Source organism: Corythoichthys intestinalis, chromosome 16, assembly GCF_030265065.1.
Source record: "Corythoichthys intestinalis isolate RoL2023-P3 chromosome 16, ASM3026506v1, whole genome shotgun sequence".
Lineage (NCBI taxonomy): Eukaryota > Metazoa > Chordata > Actinopteri > Syngnathiformes > Syngnathidae > Corythoichthys > Corythoichthys intestinalis.
The window spans coordinates 4,488,783-4,507,533 of NC_080410.1; the positions used below are offsets into that span (position 1 = coordinate 4,488,783).

At 40.4% G+C, this 18,751-nt stretch overlaps 1 protein-coding gene across 1 annotated transcript in view; it reads left to right on the top strand.

Annotated features, from left to right (window-relative positions):
* Positions 1-5,365: 5,365 nt before the first annotated feature.
* The window catches only part of cntnap1 (contactin associated protein 1), a 79,384-nt gene continuing 65,998 nt past the window's right edge, over positions 5,366-18,751 (top strand). Inside the window, exon 1 of the mRNA XM_057861139.1 lies at positions 5,366-6,141. Coding sequence (XP_057717122.1) covers positions 6,081-6,141 — 61 coding nt within the window. The 5' untranslated portion in view covers positions 5,366-6,080. The remainder of the gene's footprint in view (positions 6,142-18,751) is intronic.

An 18,751-nucleotide genomic window follows, 5' to 3' on the forward strand; every position in this document is an offset into this window, starting at 1 on the left:
AGAAGTTGGGTACATTGTAGTCATAAAGGGATGGACATACAATACTCAGGTAGGCTGTTGCGTTCCAACGATGCTCAATTGGTACCAAGGGGCCCAAAGAGTGCCAAGAAAATATTCCCTACACCATTACACCACCACCACCCTGAACCGTTGATGCAAGGCAGGATGGATCCATGCTTTCATGTTGTTGACGCCAAATTCTGACCCTACAATCCGAATGTCGCAGCAGAAATCAAGACTCATCAGACCAGGCAACGTTTTTCCAATCTTCTATTGTCCAATTTCGATGAGCTTGTGCAAATTGTAGCCTCAGTTTCCTGTTCTTAGATGAAAGGAGCGGCACCCGGCGTGCTCTTCTGCTGCTGTAGCCCATCTGCTTCAAAGTTTGACCTACTGTGCGTTCAGAGATGCTCTTCTGCCTACCTTGGTTGTAACGGGTGGTTATTTGAGTCACTGTTGCCTTTCTATCAGCTCGAACCAGTCTGGCCATTCTCCTCTGACCTCTGGCATCAACAAGGCATTTCCGCCCACAGAACTGCCGCGAACTGGATATTTTTTCTTTTTCGGACCATCCTCTGTAAACTCTAGAGATATTTGTGCGTAAAAAAATCCCAGTAGATCAGCAGTTTCTGAAATACTCGGACCAACCCTTCTGGCAGCAGAAACCATGCCACGTTCAAAGTCACTCAAATCAACTTTCTTCCCCATACTGAGGCTCGGTTTGAACTGCAGGAGATTGTCTTAAACCATGTCTACATGCCTAAATGCAGTGAGTTGCCGCCATGTGATTGGCTGATTAGAAATTACTGTACATGTTAACGAGCAGTTGGACAGGTGTACCTAATGAAGTGGCCGGTGAGTGTAGTTACCCTTTTAAACGTTATTTTTCAATTTTTTTTGTTTGGATCAATTATTTATCATCTAACGTATCGGGGAAAATGCGACAGTAACAAAAAAAAAAAAATACAATTGAGCGATAGTTCTTAGGTAGATAGCCGTGATGTTTTTACAGACGTCAAATTTTTCTATGTGACGTAATTTGTTTAAAAGTTTAAAATATGCGAGTGAATATTTTGAATAATAAATATAATTACCTTCTTTTTATGGCTAGGTTGAAACAAAAGCGGTTGCGCTACATCTGTAAACGGAGGTTTTCAGGGTAAAACGGACAAATTAAAAATAGTTCAGGGCCTTATTGAGCCATGAATCTGCTATGGCAGCATATAGACATATTGTTCTTTCAAACACAACAGTTGTTTTGGCTTAAAATACTGCAGTTTCTTTTAAAGAGGAGTGCAAGAGCAGAAACGGATTTTTCAGTCTTGTCTGTGTTTTCCGCCTTATGAAAAAGAAAATCTCGACCACTCCTTGATGTCTGTGATTTCTGCATCGCGACCCTTGTTATATTACTATCTTTCACCCATAAAATCCCCCAAAACTCCGGCTCTGGCCATTCACATCTGTGTCTTGACACTCGGTGATACATGCTACATGGAGTTTTTGGATCGAAAAGGGGTGAGTACGTGATAATATCTCGTTAAAATCGCGGTGTCTTTAATTTTGCTCTCTCGTGCGCTCACCTCACCACCAGTTAGGGTTATGCTGTTTAATTTTTTTTTTTTTTTAAAATGCACTCCTGTTCAAAAATTTTTATCCACCAAAAAAATTGAGGTTTTAAGCTTTCCAATGATGTATCACACGTGCATAACGGACAATTTTGAAATTTGGCCAAATTGGGGGTCAAGAGCTTGGTACCCACTCTCGATGTTGGGGCGTGATGATGAAACCACCCCCCACTTGACCTGTCATCCTGGCTCCCCCTTGCCATAGCATCTTTGTGCCGTGGATGAGACACATTGTGCCTCATCAGTCTCTAACTGCGATAGCAAGTTCTTCTTGTGGATATTAGAAGTCTGAGCTAGTATTTGTTTCTTGGTCAGTGTGGATGTGGGATTTCGAAGTAACCATTCTTCCCACATTCTCTGCATATACCCCCTTTCACAGGGGTTGTTGCTGTATGTTGCATAGTGACATAACACGACCAACTTTTCAGGATGCTCAAATCGTCCCCACCAACTTTTAAGCAACCTTATTTCCAGTATGTAATGGCTTCAGTTGTATAGGGCGGAAAACACTCAGGTGACTTGAAGTTCCACTCTGAGACCCCCAATTTGGCCAAATTTCAAAATTGTCCGATAAGCTCGTGTGATACATCATTGGATAACTTAAAATCTCAATTTTCTGGGGGAAGAAAAAATTTGAACAGGAGGGATTTTTTTAAAAAACACATTTTTTTAAACAGTAAAACCCTATCTTGGTGTGAGAGCACGCGAGAGCAGGATTACAGATGCCATGACTTTAACGAGATATTATCGCGTACTTATCTTGTTTCAATCCAAAAACTACATGTAGCATGTATCACTGAGTGTTAAGACACAGCTGTGAATGGCCACAGCTGGATTTTTGTCGGATTTTATGGGTGAAAAATGGTAATATAACAAAGATCGCGATGCAGAAATCGCAGACATCAGGGAGTGGTCGAGATTTTCTTTTTTATTTATGTACCTTTTTAAACCTTTTTGTACATTTAGTTATTATGCTCCTCACCTCTGGAACATGTTACCTGAACGTCTGAAGTATGCTCAAACTGTTAGCTCTTTTAAATCAGGGCTAAAAACGCTTTTGTTTAGCACTGCATATCCATAACTGGCTATATATTTCAATCTACCTGCTTTCTATTCCTCTTGTGCTTATCTCCATTGCTGATTTCAATTATTATTATTAGTAGCAGTTTTTGTTATATTTTTGTTTTATTTTTATTTATTTATTTTTATTCTATTTGTGATTAAATGCGATATTTTGTCTTGGTTTTTACGTTGTAGTGATTTAAATGTGATTTTTATGATCTTCATGTGATGTAAAGCACTTTGAATTGCCTTGTGTTGAATTGTGCTATATAAATAAATTTGCCTTGCCTTGCCTTACAATTTTTCTTTGTTTTGATCGATTATTTACATTTATTTTTACATTATTTATTTACAATTAGGCGATAGTTATGAGGTAAACGTCCGTGACTTTTTTTACAGACGCCATTTTTTTCATTGTGACTTAATTTGTTTAAAAGTTTACAATATTCGAGTGAATCATTTTTTTAAAGTCGTTTTTTTTTTTAAATAAAATATTAGACATCAAATAATGATTCTAAGCTAAAATTGACAGACATTTTGAATCGCAAATATATTTAATTACCTTCGTTTTATGGCTGGGTTGAAACAAAAGCGGTTGCGCGACGTCTGTAAATGAGGGTTTTCAGGGTAAAACGGGCAAATTAAAAGTAATTTGGGGGCTTAATGCGCCATGAATCTGCTATGGCAGCATATAGACATATTGTTCTATCAAATACAGCAGTTGTTTTGGCTTAAAATACTGCAGTTTCATTTAAAGAGGAGTGCAAGAGCAGAAACTGCTTTTTCAGTCTTGTCTGTGTTTTCCGCCATAAATAATTTAGATTGTCTTCTCATATAAAGGATAGAATTGACCCTACCATTATTAAGTGAAATATTTTCATTATATTCAGATTTACATGTACCCCTTTTCACTTGCTGAATCTGTCGGTCCATTTTTTCCCTCAAACGCACGTTTGATTGACTGATGACTTGACCTACCACCGCCCCCCCCCCCCCCCCCACACACACACACGCACACTAACACAGCCCCGACAGAAATACATGTCGACAACATGCTGCCTCCTCCGCCCCCCTCGAAAAGGAGGGATACGCGAAGATTTTTTTTCGGCCAGCAGCAGTCACTGTAGGTAATGTAGAAAGACATCAATGTCGTGGAGATTCATTCCTCCATTAATGATTGCTTGTTGTCCAGGCCCTGAGGCAGCAAAACAGCCCCAAATCATGATGCTCCCTCCACTATAATTCATGGTGGAGATGAGGTGTTGATGTTGGTGAGCTGTTCCATCGTTCCTCCACATATGGTATTGTGTGTTACTCCCAAACAATTAAACTTTATTTTCATCAGCCCACAAAATATTTTGCCAAAACGTCTGTGGAGTGTCCAAGTGCCTTTTCGCGAACATTAAACGAGCAACAATGCTTTTTTAGACAGCAGTGGCTTCCTCTGTGGTGTCCTGCCATCAACACCATTTTTGGCCATAGTTTTAAATATTGTTTATGTGTGAGGTATTGGACTGTGCCAGTGATTTCTGTAAGTCTTTAGCAGACACTGTAGGGTTCTTTTTTACCTCTCTGAGTATTCCGCGCTGAACTCTTGGCGTCATCTTTGGTGGACGGCCACTCCCTGGGAGAGAAGCAAAATTGCCAAACTCTCTTCATTTGTAGACAACTTCTCTGACTGTCGATTGGTGAACATCCAGACTTTTAGAGATGTTTTTTTTCCCCTTTAAATCCTTTTTCAGCTTTATACAAATCAACAATCCTTGATCGCAGGTCTTCAGGCAGCTCTTTTGACCGAGCTATGATACACATCAGACAATGCTTCTCATCAAGACAATTCTTACTAGGTGTGTGTTTTATAGTGGGCAGGGCAGCTTTCAGCCCTTCATCAGTGATTGGGTTCACACCTGATTTAAATTGTTCGGTAAAAATTGGTTTCAATTGCTCTTCAAATCTCCTTAGGCAGAGGGTTCACTTACTTATTTTCCCCCTTCTGTCACTGTTTGCATGCGATCGTCATTAAAACATGAAAACCTATATGTTTGGGTGGTTTTAGTTAAAGCAGACAGTTTTTTCATCTGTGTGATTTTGACAAAGATCAGATAACATTTGATGGTGATTTTAGTCTGAAATGTGAGAAATTCCAAAAGGTTCAGATACTTTTTCATACCATTATATGTTTTTATGTATTCCTCCGGTTTTATTTCATGTATATTTGTTAAATGTGAATTCAGGCAACAGAGGGTTAACCCTGTTACTCATAGAACGTACAGATCATTAAGAATGGGATCTGTGGTTTATAAAGGTCAAGAGTTAAAGGGGGGACAGCTGGTGCATGGGTCTGACCCACCTACTGTATAAATACAGGAGGGCTTCATACCAATGGTTGCATTATCATTACATTTTCATGATTTTTGTCACATGGACGTAGACTGGTAGTCTGGGAATGCCTAGTGGGTGGTTGGGTGTCAGGTGGAGGCAGCGTGGCATTAGGCGGGCTTACAAACAATCTGATTTGATTGAAAACACAAGCAAATCCGCACACACTGGCATTCAATCTCGCAGACACACTGACGTCCCATAAACCCACTTCTTAATCCCAAAGCTGTTTTTATTTTTTCCCCTATTTTGTGGCTGCTGTGTTTCGCATCACCGTAAATCCCCCTCTGACTAATTCTCACCCTCCCTCCCGCAATCCCTCCTATGCTCAGTTCTCCAAATTCAGGCACAGCTGCTGGCATCGTCGTTATTAACCTAACCTGTTCTGGGACATTCGCCACCGGTGGAACTGCATGGATAAAGTGACAAGGTGGGAGCCCGCAGGGATGTCCGGATTTATTTTCGGGACTATTTCCTAGACGTACTTACCAAACACGGCGCGATCTGACTGGCTTAAAACCGGGAACCTTGCCAAACCGAGATATGTAACATCAGACGAGAGGCGGGAGGAGTCTTTGTGCTTGGGGCTGAAGGATAGATTATTTTTATATCGGGATTTTTATTTTTCAGACAAAAATCCCACAAGACTTCATGGAAGAAGCTATTTTGGACGACTGCAAGTACTCTGCAGAAACTTTATTTCCCCTTCTACATGCCTGCAAACACCTGCTGTGCTCTTAAAAACTACTAGCATCCCAATAAATCACTATTTCGAGTTTTAGCACGGGGCAAAGGAGACGCGCGCTCTCGGTCGAGGTCGCAGCATCAGCACCAGCATCCCATGCGCGTGCCCGCACCGGTCGAGCCTGCACGGGGAGAAGAGGAGTTGGAGGAGTTAAAGTTGGCTCGGGGTGTGGAAAATAAAGAGTGGATGCGATGAAAAGAGCACTCTGCGCGGACATTTTGCCGTTTAATTAACATTTTCCATGCGGGGAAGGCGCTCTAACGCACAGGATGACTTGCAAAATATTGACTTTATGCCTCTTGATTTCGGCCGTGCGACACTGCTCGTCACGTAAGTCATATGGCGCAGTAAATGTGCTGCATTTTCTTGTTTGACTGTCATTTTCGCGTCTTTTGGGCAAAAGTTGCGTGCATGCGCAGCAGTGAAGGGCATTGCTTCTGCACTGGAATTCCGAAGGACAACGCTGTGGTGACCAAAGCATGCTTTCTCAGTGTTTAAAAAATTCTGTGTATATTTGTCAGCGAGTACAATTCGGGCAGTGTAGTCGGTCGTTTGCGTGCACGCAGAGCGCAGCGTCAGTCCCGCAGAATTAAGGTGAGCGCGGACGGGACTGTCTGCATTGCAGTGCTTTCACCCTGCACGCAAGTTTGTACCTGGCGCAGCCTATGCTCAACTTGCAGCACGTAGGACCAACGCTGCTGAATCGATGCGACTGCGTCAAGCAGGGATTGAAACTGTTGTCATGTTTTTAACTCATTGGCTGCTTTTGACGGTGATTGACGTCCAATCCATTTGAAGTGGGATGGTTGAGAACGTTCATTTGCTGCCAGCTTTTCCAGATCAAATGGATTGGATGTCGTGCTAAACTTATTTAAAGTAATTTTAACTCATTTGTTGCCATTGACGACGATAGACGTCCAATCCATTTGAAGTGGAAGGGCTGACCCACCCACTTCAAATGGATTGGATGTCTACGACTGATAAACTTATTTCAACTCATTTTAAGAAGAGACTGAGCGAATGAATGATTGGAAGTGTACTCGAGATGAACAAAGATGAATAAATTCACAGCTGATGGTTGAAAAAAGCCACTTGAATGGCCTTCAATTATCATCAATGGCACTGTAAGAGTTAAAATGAAGACAGTCAAATATAGACCCTGGCTGGGACCAGCCCACTGCAGCACTTTTTTGGGGGGAGGCACAAGATGTCAATCAAACAGCCTGCATACAGTGAGGTAAAAGGACCTCCAACTTAGAATTCAAAACATGTTTAAATGTAATGTCATTAACATTTTCATGGTTTTAAAATGAGTTCAGTTTGATTGTCAAAGTGAGCGTGAAATCCTGCAATCCGTGAAGTTTAACAATGCTGCATGACTCAGTAATTTTTCTTTGCGAGAGGTGGGGGTGCAGGGAGGAGGGCTGGCCACTAGTCACGTGACTTGAGAAGAGTTTGGAATGTCCAAATAATCTTGCAGCCAATGCCGTTTGGACTGTTTGTGTGATTACAGTTGCTATGAATGAAAGTAAATAGAGGTTGATGGAACGCTAAGTATACTGCATGATGCAAAAAAAAAAAAAAAAAAAAAAAAAAAATCTATACACTGCTTGCCAAAAGTATTGGCACCCCTGCAATTCTGTCAAATAATGCTTAATTTCTCTCAGAAAATGGTTGCAATTACAAATGCTTTGGTAGTAATATCTTCATTTATTTTTCTTACAATGAAAAACAAAACAGAATGATTTAAAAAAATATCATTTTACACAAAACTCCCAAAATGGGCCGGACAAAATTATTGGCACTCTCAGCCTAATACTTGGTAGCACAACCTTTAGACAAAATAACTGCGAACAGCCGCTTCTGGTATTCAACAATGAGTTTCTTACAATGCTCTGCTGGAAATTTGGACCATTCTTCTTTGGCCAACTGCTCCAGGTCTCTGAGATTTGAAGGGTGCCTTCTCCAAACTGCTATTTTTAGATCTCTCCAAAGTTGTTCTATGGGATTCAGGTCTGGCCACTTTAGAAGCCTCCAGTGCTTACTCTCAAACCATTTTCTAGTGCTTTTTGAAGTGTGTTTTGGGTCATTGTCCGGCTGGAAGACCCATGACCTCTGAGTGAGACCCAGGTTTCTCACACTGGGCCCTACATTATGCTGCAAAATTTGTTGGTAGTCTTCAGACTATATATAGTCTGAAGACTACCAACAAATTCCCTATAAAAAAATCCCTATAGGGATGTCCCGATCCAGGTTTTTGCACTTCCGATCCGATCCGATATTGTTTTGCACTTCCGATCCGATACTGATACTGGCCGATACCGATACCGACCTATCTGGCATGTGTTAAAGTTTAAAGTTATTTAGCCTCCTTACTTAGTTGTCAGACTCATGTTGAAAAAGGTTTTAGTACTCTTGATAACAACTAGCCAGCTGAATTAGGTGAGTTTGAATAACACACAGCGGTTGGTAACAAGAAACTGACCTGTTTATTCAGTGACAAACACAAAACATTATAAATAACAAACAAAAATGGCAAAGTCAGTCAGTAAAGCATGCAAATAATATTGTAAACTGTCTTAAAAAAGCAAAACACACCAACAACCTCAGTGGAAAATCCCACAAATCCCCCAAGCTATTAGAAGCTTTTAATGTTTCGTGCATTAGTTACAAAAATTGTATAAAAAGCCTCTCAGGTTTAAATAAACGACTATTTCAGTATCAAATTACGTTTTAAAACAGTAAATAAAATACTCAAGTCCCAATTCTGTATCAGCAGCTTTAAACTACATTCAATTCATTTAATTTTGCGAATAAACTGTTAAAGTTGTTAAAATTGCTCCCGTTATTCCATAATTTCCCTTCTGTCTACTTTCGACATGTGAAAGTTTAAAAACTGTTTTGAAGATAGATTCAAGTCAAGATTTTGCCGATTTAGGAGTATTTTAGATAAAAAGTTAATTAGGTTCGCTTGGAAGGTTCACAACAGCCTACTAGGGAAGTCTTCTGCTTTAAGATGGCGGCTGTTTACTAACGCATTTGGTTTTTTAATACTTCAATGTTGCGAACGCAGTCGAGTCTGTATGTGTAGCATCTAGTTCTATATACATATGATATCTATTATCTCCAGTAAAACGACGTTGACGTAGTTTGTTGCGGCTGTCAGCAGCAGTCAGGTATTCTTGTGTTTTTTATCCAGCGGCATGAGTTGAGCTAAAGCCGTGAGTTGAGCATTGGCATTACCCGGGTCTATGACAAGCATTATGTTTACTTTCGGGATGCAATGCGTATTAGTTCCGCTTTACTTGAGATATTTCAATAATCTCAGTTTGGATGTTTGTGAATCGTTCTCGAATCTTCCACGGCCGAATCGCTCAAGGATGTAATGACGGCTGGGCATGTTGTACCGTGGTAAGTGTTGGATGGTGCGTCTTTACTCACATGAGATAATGGCTCGTCATCCAGAATGAATTCTTCGGTAATGACTCTTGTTATTTCCTGGGCTTTGGGACTGTCGAGTGCCAGTTTGTCACGCATAGCAAAAGTTTTTGCCAGTGTTAGTTGCATAGGACTTTTCTTTTTGTCTTCGGTTTTCTTAACATACTCCTCATATGGTTTGTGGTGGTATTTCGCGAAATGCATTATTAGGTTGGTTGTATTAAAACTTCTTACAGCTTTACCACTACGCTTGACTTTATTGTGGCATATGTTGCACTCTGCCTCTTCGTCTTTGTCGTCCTTTAAGGTGAAATGATCCCATACAGCTGACATTTTTACCGATAAAGTCTCTCGGTAAATTGGGAGACGGTAATGTAAATGTAGTGTGTTGAAGGTGTGCCGTAAAATGTGGACCGGATTTTAGGGAAACCGAAGCAAAAACTGGAATGGATTATGTAAATCGGTGCGCTGATAACCCCGACCCGGATTAAAAAAAAAACTGGATCGGAAGTCTGGATCGGAATTTTTCCGTGTTCCGATCCAATACCGATGCGCATTTTTTGCCTATATCGGCGTCCGATCCGATATTTGACATCTCTACGTCAGACTCCATTATGCCATGCACACGGTCAAGACGTCCAGTGCCAGAGGCAGCAAAGCAACCCCAAAACATCAGGGAACCTCTGCCATGTTTGACTGTGGGGACCTTGTTCTTTTCTTTGAAGGCCTCGTTTTTTTCCTGTAAACTCTATGTTGATGCCATTTCCCAAAAAGCTCTACTTTTGTCTCATTTAACCAGAAAAAAATCTTCCAAAACGTTTTTGGCTTTCTCATGTATGTTTTGGCAAACTCCAGCCTGGATTTTTTATGTTTCTGGGTCAGAAATGGGGTCTTCCTGGGTATCCTACAATAGCGTCTCTTTTCATTCAGATGCCGACGGATAGTACGGGTTGACACTGTTGTACCCTCGGACTGCAGGACAGCTTGAACTTCTTTGGATGGTAGTCGAGGTTCTTTATCTACCGTCCGCATCTTTCATTGAAATCTCTCGTCAATTTTGTCTTCCATCCATATCTAGGGAGCTTAGCCTCAGTGCCATGGGCTTTACACTTCTTGATGACACTGCACATGGTAGACACAGTCTAGAGAACGCGTGAGTCAACTTTAATCCATTTTAACTGGCTGCAAGTGTGATTCGGTTATTGCCACTCAGTGTTGTCAGTAACGTGTTGGATAGTAAAGCGTTACTGTAATCTGATTACTTTTTTCAATAACGAGTTATCTACCGCGCTCATTTTTCTACACCAGTAGTATGATTAAAGTTAGTTTCCTTAGTGTCTCTGCGTTACTATTTTTTCATTGCCTCATAACGTATGTAGAATGAAGAATATTGTAGTCATGTACGAAGAGCATTTTGAATAGAAAATGCTAAAATAAAAGGTTCCCGGTACGTGATTCCATGACAACCTCTTAGCTATTTCCTGTTTTGGTCTCGCGTCACGTGTTGTGGGACTGAGGTGGGTGGACATTCGCGCTGAGTATTATTATTGTTGATCTGTGGCTATCTGTGGATATCCATGAATGAAGGTATTTTTCCTTCATTCTGGAGGGTATCAGCAAAAGGTTGGACCCCCTACATGCGCGGCCGCTTCGTAGCTTTGCCGTAGCAACGATGGGCAGTCATCGCTCCAAGTTGGCAAGCTTTGTTTACATCATATGCGTGTTGCACATTCATGCCGTGAGGTGATGTGTTCGTTTAGCATCTGTGGGATGTGTTGTAAGTCCGACTGAGTGTAAAGTGCTTAGTTGCCGCCACGTTTTGTGGCTGAATTGACCGCGTGTGTGTTGAGAGGAGTACTTCCGGGTTGTTAATGTGCACGGCTGCACGCGCATCCGCGCCCGCCACCACCTTTGTGTTTATTGCACTGTACAATCCACTTGTGTGTTGTTGATTATTGTGCCGTCAGTTTTCATTGTTTACATTGGCACTGATATGCTGTTAACCATAACCCGAAATTCAGAAGTTTTGACATTAGGCTTAATCGTAGAGTTAGCGGGGTTTAATTGGTCAATGGAGTTGATTTCAACAAATTCCAAGCAGTTTGTCAGATATTTCTTAGTTTCAAAGCGAGCGCGAAATTCTGATATTCCCCTTTAAATTCAATCATCGGAAAGTCAATTATATGTGATGACATTTTTCTGTTGTCATTCTTGCGTTGAGGCGGCAAAGGGAGAAAAATGGGTAAAACGTAACTGATAGATTACTTTTAAAGTAACTTAGTTACTTTGACAATGAAGTAATCAGTAAAGTAACTAGATTACTTTTGAGGCATAATCAGTAATCAGTAATTAAATTACTTTTTCAAGTAATCTGTGACAACACTGTTGCCACTACCTGTTATGTGCCACAGGTAAGTAACAGGTGCTGTTAATTACACACATAAGAGAAGCATCACATGACTTTTTTTTAAAGGTTGCCAATACTTTTGTCCGGCCCATTTTTGGAGTTTCGTGTAAAATGTTAATGAACATTTTTCCCCCCCATTCTCTTTTGTGTTTTTTATTGCAAGACAAATAAATGAAGATAGTACTACCAAAACATTTGTAATTGCTATCATTTTCTGTGAGAAATTGAGCATTATCTGACAGAATTGCAGGGGTGCCAATACTTTTGGCCAGCAGTGTATGTGCACAGTTGAGAGTGGACCAACCTCACAAGATGAACCCATCGTGATAGGAAAGATTGTTAACTCTCCCAGTGCAATTGACGATGCTAGACATCCAATTATGTGACATACACTCATCCTTCTGCTGTGAAATGAAATAAGTTTATCACTACTACATCGTAAAATATGATAATTTGACTGTACTAAAAAAAAAAAGCAAAATTGGTGCTTTAGAAAATGTAATTAATGTTAATTAGTTGCAATCTACTCATTATTTGAAGTTATAAGAACTCAAATTACCATTTATAATTGGATTATATAAAATGCAGTTTGCAGTACTCAAATCAACTTGAATTAATTCGATTACAGTAATTTGAGTTTTCAGGACTGAAGTGATACCTTAGTTATCTTTAGTGCTGTCATTCATTATATGCAGGTGAACTTCCTTTTTTAACCTCAAACAAGTCTACAATATAAATAGCACATGCTAATTTAATTAATAAAACATTTTCAAACAGTAATGACCCTAACCCCAAATAAATAAAGGGAGAACACTCAATGAATTACCTCATTAGAAATAAACTTTACTTAAAAATGTTCAACAGTGCATTTAAGGGACAAGACACATTGGCTGTTGACATGTTTTGTTGATGCTTGGTGTGAAATGAACAATCAGTAGTATAACTAGAGATACAGTGGGGCAAATAAGTATTTAGTCAATCACTAACTGTGCAAGTTCTCCCACTTGAAAATATTAGAGAGGCCTGTAATTGTCAACATGGGTAAACCTCAACCATGAGAGACAGAATGTGGAAAAAAAAAACAAAACAGAAAATCCCATTGTTTGATTTTTAAAGGATTTATTTGCAAATCATGGTGGAAAATAAGTATTTGGTCAATACCAAAAGTTCATCTCAATACTTGGTTATGTACCTACCCTTTGTTGGCAATAACGGAGGCCAAACGTTTTCTGTAACTCTGCACAAGCTTTTCACACACTGTTGCTGGTATTTTGGCCCATTCCTCCATGCAGATCTCCTCTAGAGCAGTGATGTTTTGGGGCTGTCGTTGGGCAACACGGACTTTCAACTCCCTCCACAGATTTTCTATGGGGTAGAGATCTGGAGTCTGGCTAGGCCACTCCAGGACCTTGAAATGCTTCTAACGAAGCCACTCCTTTGTTGCCCAGGCTGTGTGTTTGGGATCATTGTGATGCTGAAAGACCCAGCTACGTCTCATCTCCAATGCCCTTGCTGATGGAAGGAGATTTTCACTCAAAATCCCTTGATACATGGCCATGGTGTTACTGATAGTAGCGTTTGTTACTGTGGTCCCAGCTCTCTGTAGGTCATTCACTAGGTCCCCCCCATGTGACTCTGGGATTTTTGCTCACCGTTCTTATCATTTTGACGCCACGGGGTGAGATCTTGCATGGAGCCCAGATCGAGGAAGATTATCAGTGGTCTTGTATGTCTTCCATTTTCTAATAATTGCTCCCACAGTTGATTTCTTTACACCAAGCGTTTTACCTATTGCAGATTCAGTCTTCCCAGCCTGGTGCAGGTCTACAATTTTATCTCTGGTGTCCTTCGACAGCTCTTTGGTCTTGACCATTTGTGGAGTTTGGAGTGTGACAAACTGAGGTTGTGGACAGGTGTCTTTTATACCGATAATGAGTTAAAACAGGTGCCATTAATACAGGTAACGAGTGGAGCCTCGTTAGAAGAGGTTAGACCTCTTTGACAGCCAGAAATCTTGCTTGTTTGTAGGTGACCAAATACTTACTTTCCTCTCTAATTTGGAAATAAATTCTTTAAAAATCAAACAATGTGATTTTCTGTTTTTTCCCCTTCACATTCTGTCTCTCATGGTTGAGGTTTACCCATGTTGACAATTAAAGGCCTCTCTAATCTTTTCAAGTAGGAAAACTTGCACAATTGGTGGTTGACTAAATACTGATTTGCCCCACTGTATCTTTAACACCTTTACCTGCTTCACATTGATCTGGTAAGTAAATACTGTTGTGAGCGATAGAGACTGACGTTTGTCATTTAAGGGCAACTAAAGATCTTTTCGAATTTCGCTCTTGAGTGTTTTACTCAGTTGAATTGTATTAAATGCATCATTCGCTGTCTCTAAAAGTCACATTGAAAAAAAAAAAAAAAAAAAATTGACCGCATAGTTTTTGAGTTATGGCCATAGCAACACCATAGCAACGAGGGACGCACCGCCTTGCCGACCGCTACCTGATGACGTACCTTCCAGGAAGCCTCGCCACCACTCTGAACACGGAAATATAGCACCACGCTATCCTTGCCATATATTGCAAACATTTTCTGCGTTTTACTCGCGAGATTCGTCATGCCATCTCGATGTGTAGCGATGAATTGCTCACAGGAAGACTCGAGACTCTATGAGTGGTCCAAAAAAACTTCTCCTGCAAAGGTTTGGACCGTTTTTGTGAGCATGCATACAGGTCCCCAATCGGCTCATTGTTTTCATCATTTCAGCGACGACAGCTTTGAAAACCTACAACAATGCAACTTTGGTTTTACAAAGACGTAAGTAGAGACCCTTATTGGCTTTTATGATTCTAAAATTTGATGCACTTCTGTTGATAAACGAGGGGGACTCCTACTGCCTGTTTGTTGAAGTGCGAAATTTTGTTGTTGTTGCTGTTGCCCTGTCATAAGTAGATAGGTTTGCTGACAGGTCTACTCATGTGATTTTATTACTATATCAATAGGTATTATGTAAATTCAAATGTCCCCAGCACCAAATAGGTCCTTGGCTCGTTGTTTTTTGGCCTGTCAGATATAAAAAATATTAAGCCTATATACAAAACAATCCCCCAGGCCCTAATGTATCAAATACATCTCAATAAAACAATAACTATTGTACTACAACATCAACATCAAGGTCTGCCTATTTGAAGAGGGAACAATAGCATCAAATAGATGCTGCTTTGACTGGGGCATTATTATTTGATCACCAAGAAATTATTATTAAATTAAAATTAGGATTCATCCAATATTTTCATGCTGCTGTGATTTTTTTTTCTTCACCAGGAAGCCAAACATAAAAAATTAAGCAGCGGAAACCCTCAACACGATGAAAAAAGCGTTGCAAGTCGGTCGCCACCCAGTTGCTGAATTTCTTCCGTCTGCAACATCAGATGACGATGACTTAGGAGAAATAAATGTAGTAAATTTTGATGACATGAAATCATAAACTAGTCATATATACAGTACACATTTTTTTTAACAGAAAAATCTAGTTACCTTCATATTTTAATAATGATTTATCTTTGTATAGAGAACACTTAATGCTACAGAAAAGAGTAAATACATATTTCCTACTGCCATGATCATTTTTCAATGTTGCGCTAGTTCGTTGCTATCTTAACTTTGTATTGCTTACCAGCTTAAAGTTTTGCTTACTAAATTTATGTTCTTTTATGTGTGCTATTGTGTGCTTGGTATAACTTAGCTTTCTATGTTGCGTCACAATCTGACAGCGAAAGCTGATGCTGATTCAACATAAATCTGGTATCATTTATTTTTGTGGCCTATTGAATATTTTTTCAGAATGTAATATAATTACAATATATTATATACCAAAAGAATACATTAAACAGTCAAAAAAATGTGTCAATGTTGTTTACAATTTAGGGTTTTATTTTTTTAATGTAATTCATACCCGTCAGTGCTTCAACCTCCTCAAGTTTGGCTCTCATGTCTGGGATCTCCTGACAACACAGGCAACTCTTGGACGGGCAATTACTTGACGGTTTACAGCAACACCTGGAAAATAAAATCGTTTTGTCATTTATTTTGAAAAATCAATAATATATCATTCATTTAGCCACATATGGGCTAGCTTTACCATATTTAGATCAGTAGGAGCTGTCCCATTACCTAATATCCAGTTTTACCTATGTGGAGAGCATGGAAAAATATACAACCATGTAATCGCATTCTCTCTAATAAAAAAATCACGATGCTGGACTTAGGCTTACCACTCACTCTCCCGTTCGTGAAGTGTCAAGCTGTATATTGGCGTCATGACGACATCTGCTGTGTCAAGTAAATCGCCGTCATCTGACGCCTCAGGTTCAAACATGTAGGGATTAATTGTAGTTCATCTTTCCTGGGAGCCTTTGTTAGTGTCACGAAAGAGCGATCCTGAATGGTTACCTTTGGTGGAAATATCACTGACATCGTTGTTGCTGCTATGCTAGCTGTGGATAGTCTTCTCTGTTGCGTCGGGGAATCTACGTCACACTTCCGGGTTTGCGAAGGGACATTTAAAGGAGTGCAAAAAAACTAAAAAAACGCAAATTATCCTTGCAATTACGTGTTGATAATGTCATGGTTGTTTTGACGAACTTGTCCAAAGTTTATATTCGTAAAATTACACCAAAATCCGGAAAGGTCTTCAGTTGCCCTTTAACAGTTGCTGTTCTTGTGCCCCATTCATTGCATGACCCCAAGACACAGCACTTTTTACTGAACAGAACACAAAAGACATAACAACAGCAACCACTACTCTGTCGTGGTTGCCACAACTACCCATTATCCATTGCGGCGGAACAGATAAATAACAGTCGCTACAGTCGATTTAACAAGGCACCGTGACAGATTTTAAAAGAGTAAAATATTTACTTACCAAATCGATGTGAAATAAGTAAAGTAAGTGAGGGTGTTGAAGAGAGCTCTGGTTGACGGCACGGTTCTCTGTGGACGTGTGCAGGGCTTTTTGGGTGTGAGAAAAGTGCAAAATAGATGAGGCAGATCTACGCATGTCTGGAAGAACGCCCAAAGGAAACTGGGTACAAAAAAATTATTTTTTCAAATTTGACTTAACTGAGATCATCAAGTTAGGCATGTTTTCCAGCACCAAATGACTTACTTATTGATGTTAGCTTTGCATATAATGCAAAATTGATTATAGCTTTGCATATAAAGCAAAAACTACCATTTAAAAAACTTTTGACAAAAAAGTTTGACTAAGTTGCACCATTCAAATATCAAAATGACCGTATTTCTCGTGCGACGCAGAGAATCTTTCAAATGACTGCCAAAACATTACCTTTCACGCCAAAACGTGGTTTTTTTAAAACAAACAAAAAAAATTCAAATTCAAATTGTATCTAGTCCTACATTTTAAATCAAATTCACATAAATCATACATCAAACATTTCAGGAAGTTAAGGGGCATAAAAGTTGAATACAAAATTTGCCAAAAACGCACGGTTTCCCCCAAATTCGCCAAAACCTTTCCCAGTCATTTCTAAAGGGATGCCACTGACAGCTATTTACGTCATTCCATTCATTTTCTAAAGGCCATAATTTCCCATTCATTTTCAATAGCTGAAAAACATTGGTGGTTATGATTTTTTTACCAAAAACTTACATTACAGCACATTGACATTCAACTGGCGCCCAAGCAGGTCTATGCCATTGACACCCATGCACGTCCATGCCATTTACAGCCATTTAAATCCCTGTCATTGACACCAATGTACATCCATGTCATTGAAGGCCATGTACAGTATATCCATGTCATTGACAGCCATTTACATCCTTGCCATTGACAGCCATGTATGTCGATTCTTTTGATGTCAGTGTACTTGGATTCCATTGACGCATCTGTAAGTCGATGCCATTGACGGCCATGCACGCCACAAATGTCAACAGAAAGTGATCTACGTAAAGAGGAAGTGACTCCATGTGGGTTGCATGTCAAAGCAAAGCTACCATCGCAATTTCTCCAGAAATTGCATTTTTAAAAATTACTGTTCACAAGAGGTTGATAAAAATTGAGTTTGGTTCCCCTATCAGATTTAAATAAGCTGTATATTAGCATTTACATTGCACAAGTGAGAGGGATTACCCACCCACTTCAAATGGATTGGACGTCTATCGCTGTCAATGTCAGCCAATGGGGCTCAAAAAAGTATTTGGATATTTTTTTAAAAAGAAGAAATAGTTGCCGATTGATTTTATCAATGAGTTAAGAAAAGGTTGCTGTACGTAAAAAGGCTCCCCACAGTATTTGAAAAGCTCCTTCACTCTTTCAGTGCCATTGATGGCACTCATTTCAACTCTAATTGTCTAATTGATTTCTTGCCATTGATGGCGATAGACGTTTGATCCTCTTCAGATGGATTGGACGTATACTACTGATGAACTCAAGCTCTTCGGTGGCAAGGCCCCGGGGGTCGATGAGATCCGCCCGTACTTCCTAAACGCTCTGGATGTTGTGGGGTTGTGGTGGCTTACACGCCACTACAACATTGCATGGACATGTGGACAGTGTCTCTTGATTGGCAGACCCAGGTGGTGGTCCCACTTTTTAAGAAGGGGGACCAGAGAGTGTGTTCCAATTATAGAGGGATCGCACTCCTCAGCCTCCCCGGTAAAGTCTATTCAGGGATGCTGGAGAGGAGGGTCCATCGGGAAGTCGAATCTCGGATTCAGGAGAAGCAGTATGGTTTTTGTCCCGGCCGTAAAACAGGGGACCAGCTCTACACACACGGCAGGGTCCTCGAGGGTGCATGGGAGTTCGCCCAACCAGCCTACATGTGTTTTGTAGATTTGGAGAAGGCGTTCAACCGTGTGCCTCAGGGGGTCCTGTGAGGGGTGCTCCGGGAGTATGGGGTACCGAGCCCCTTGGGAAAGGCTGTACGATCGGTGTCAGAGTTTGGTCCGCATTGCCGGGAGCAAGTCGAATTCGTTCCCGGTGAGGGTTGGACTCCGCCAAGGCTGCCCTATGTCACCGATTCTGTTCATAATTTTTATGGACAGAATTCCTAGGCGCAGCCGAAGCGTTGA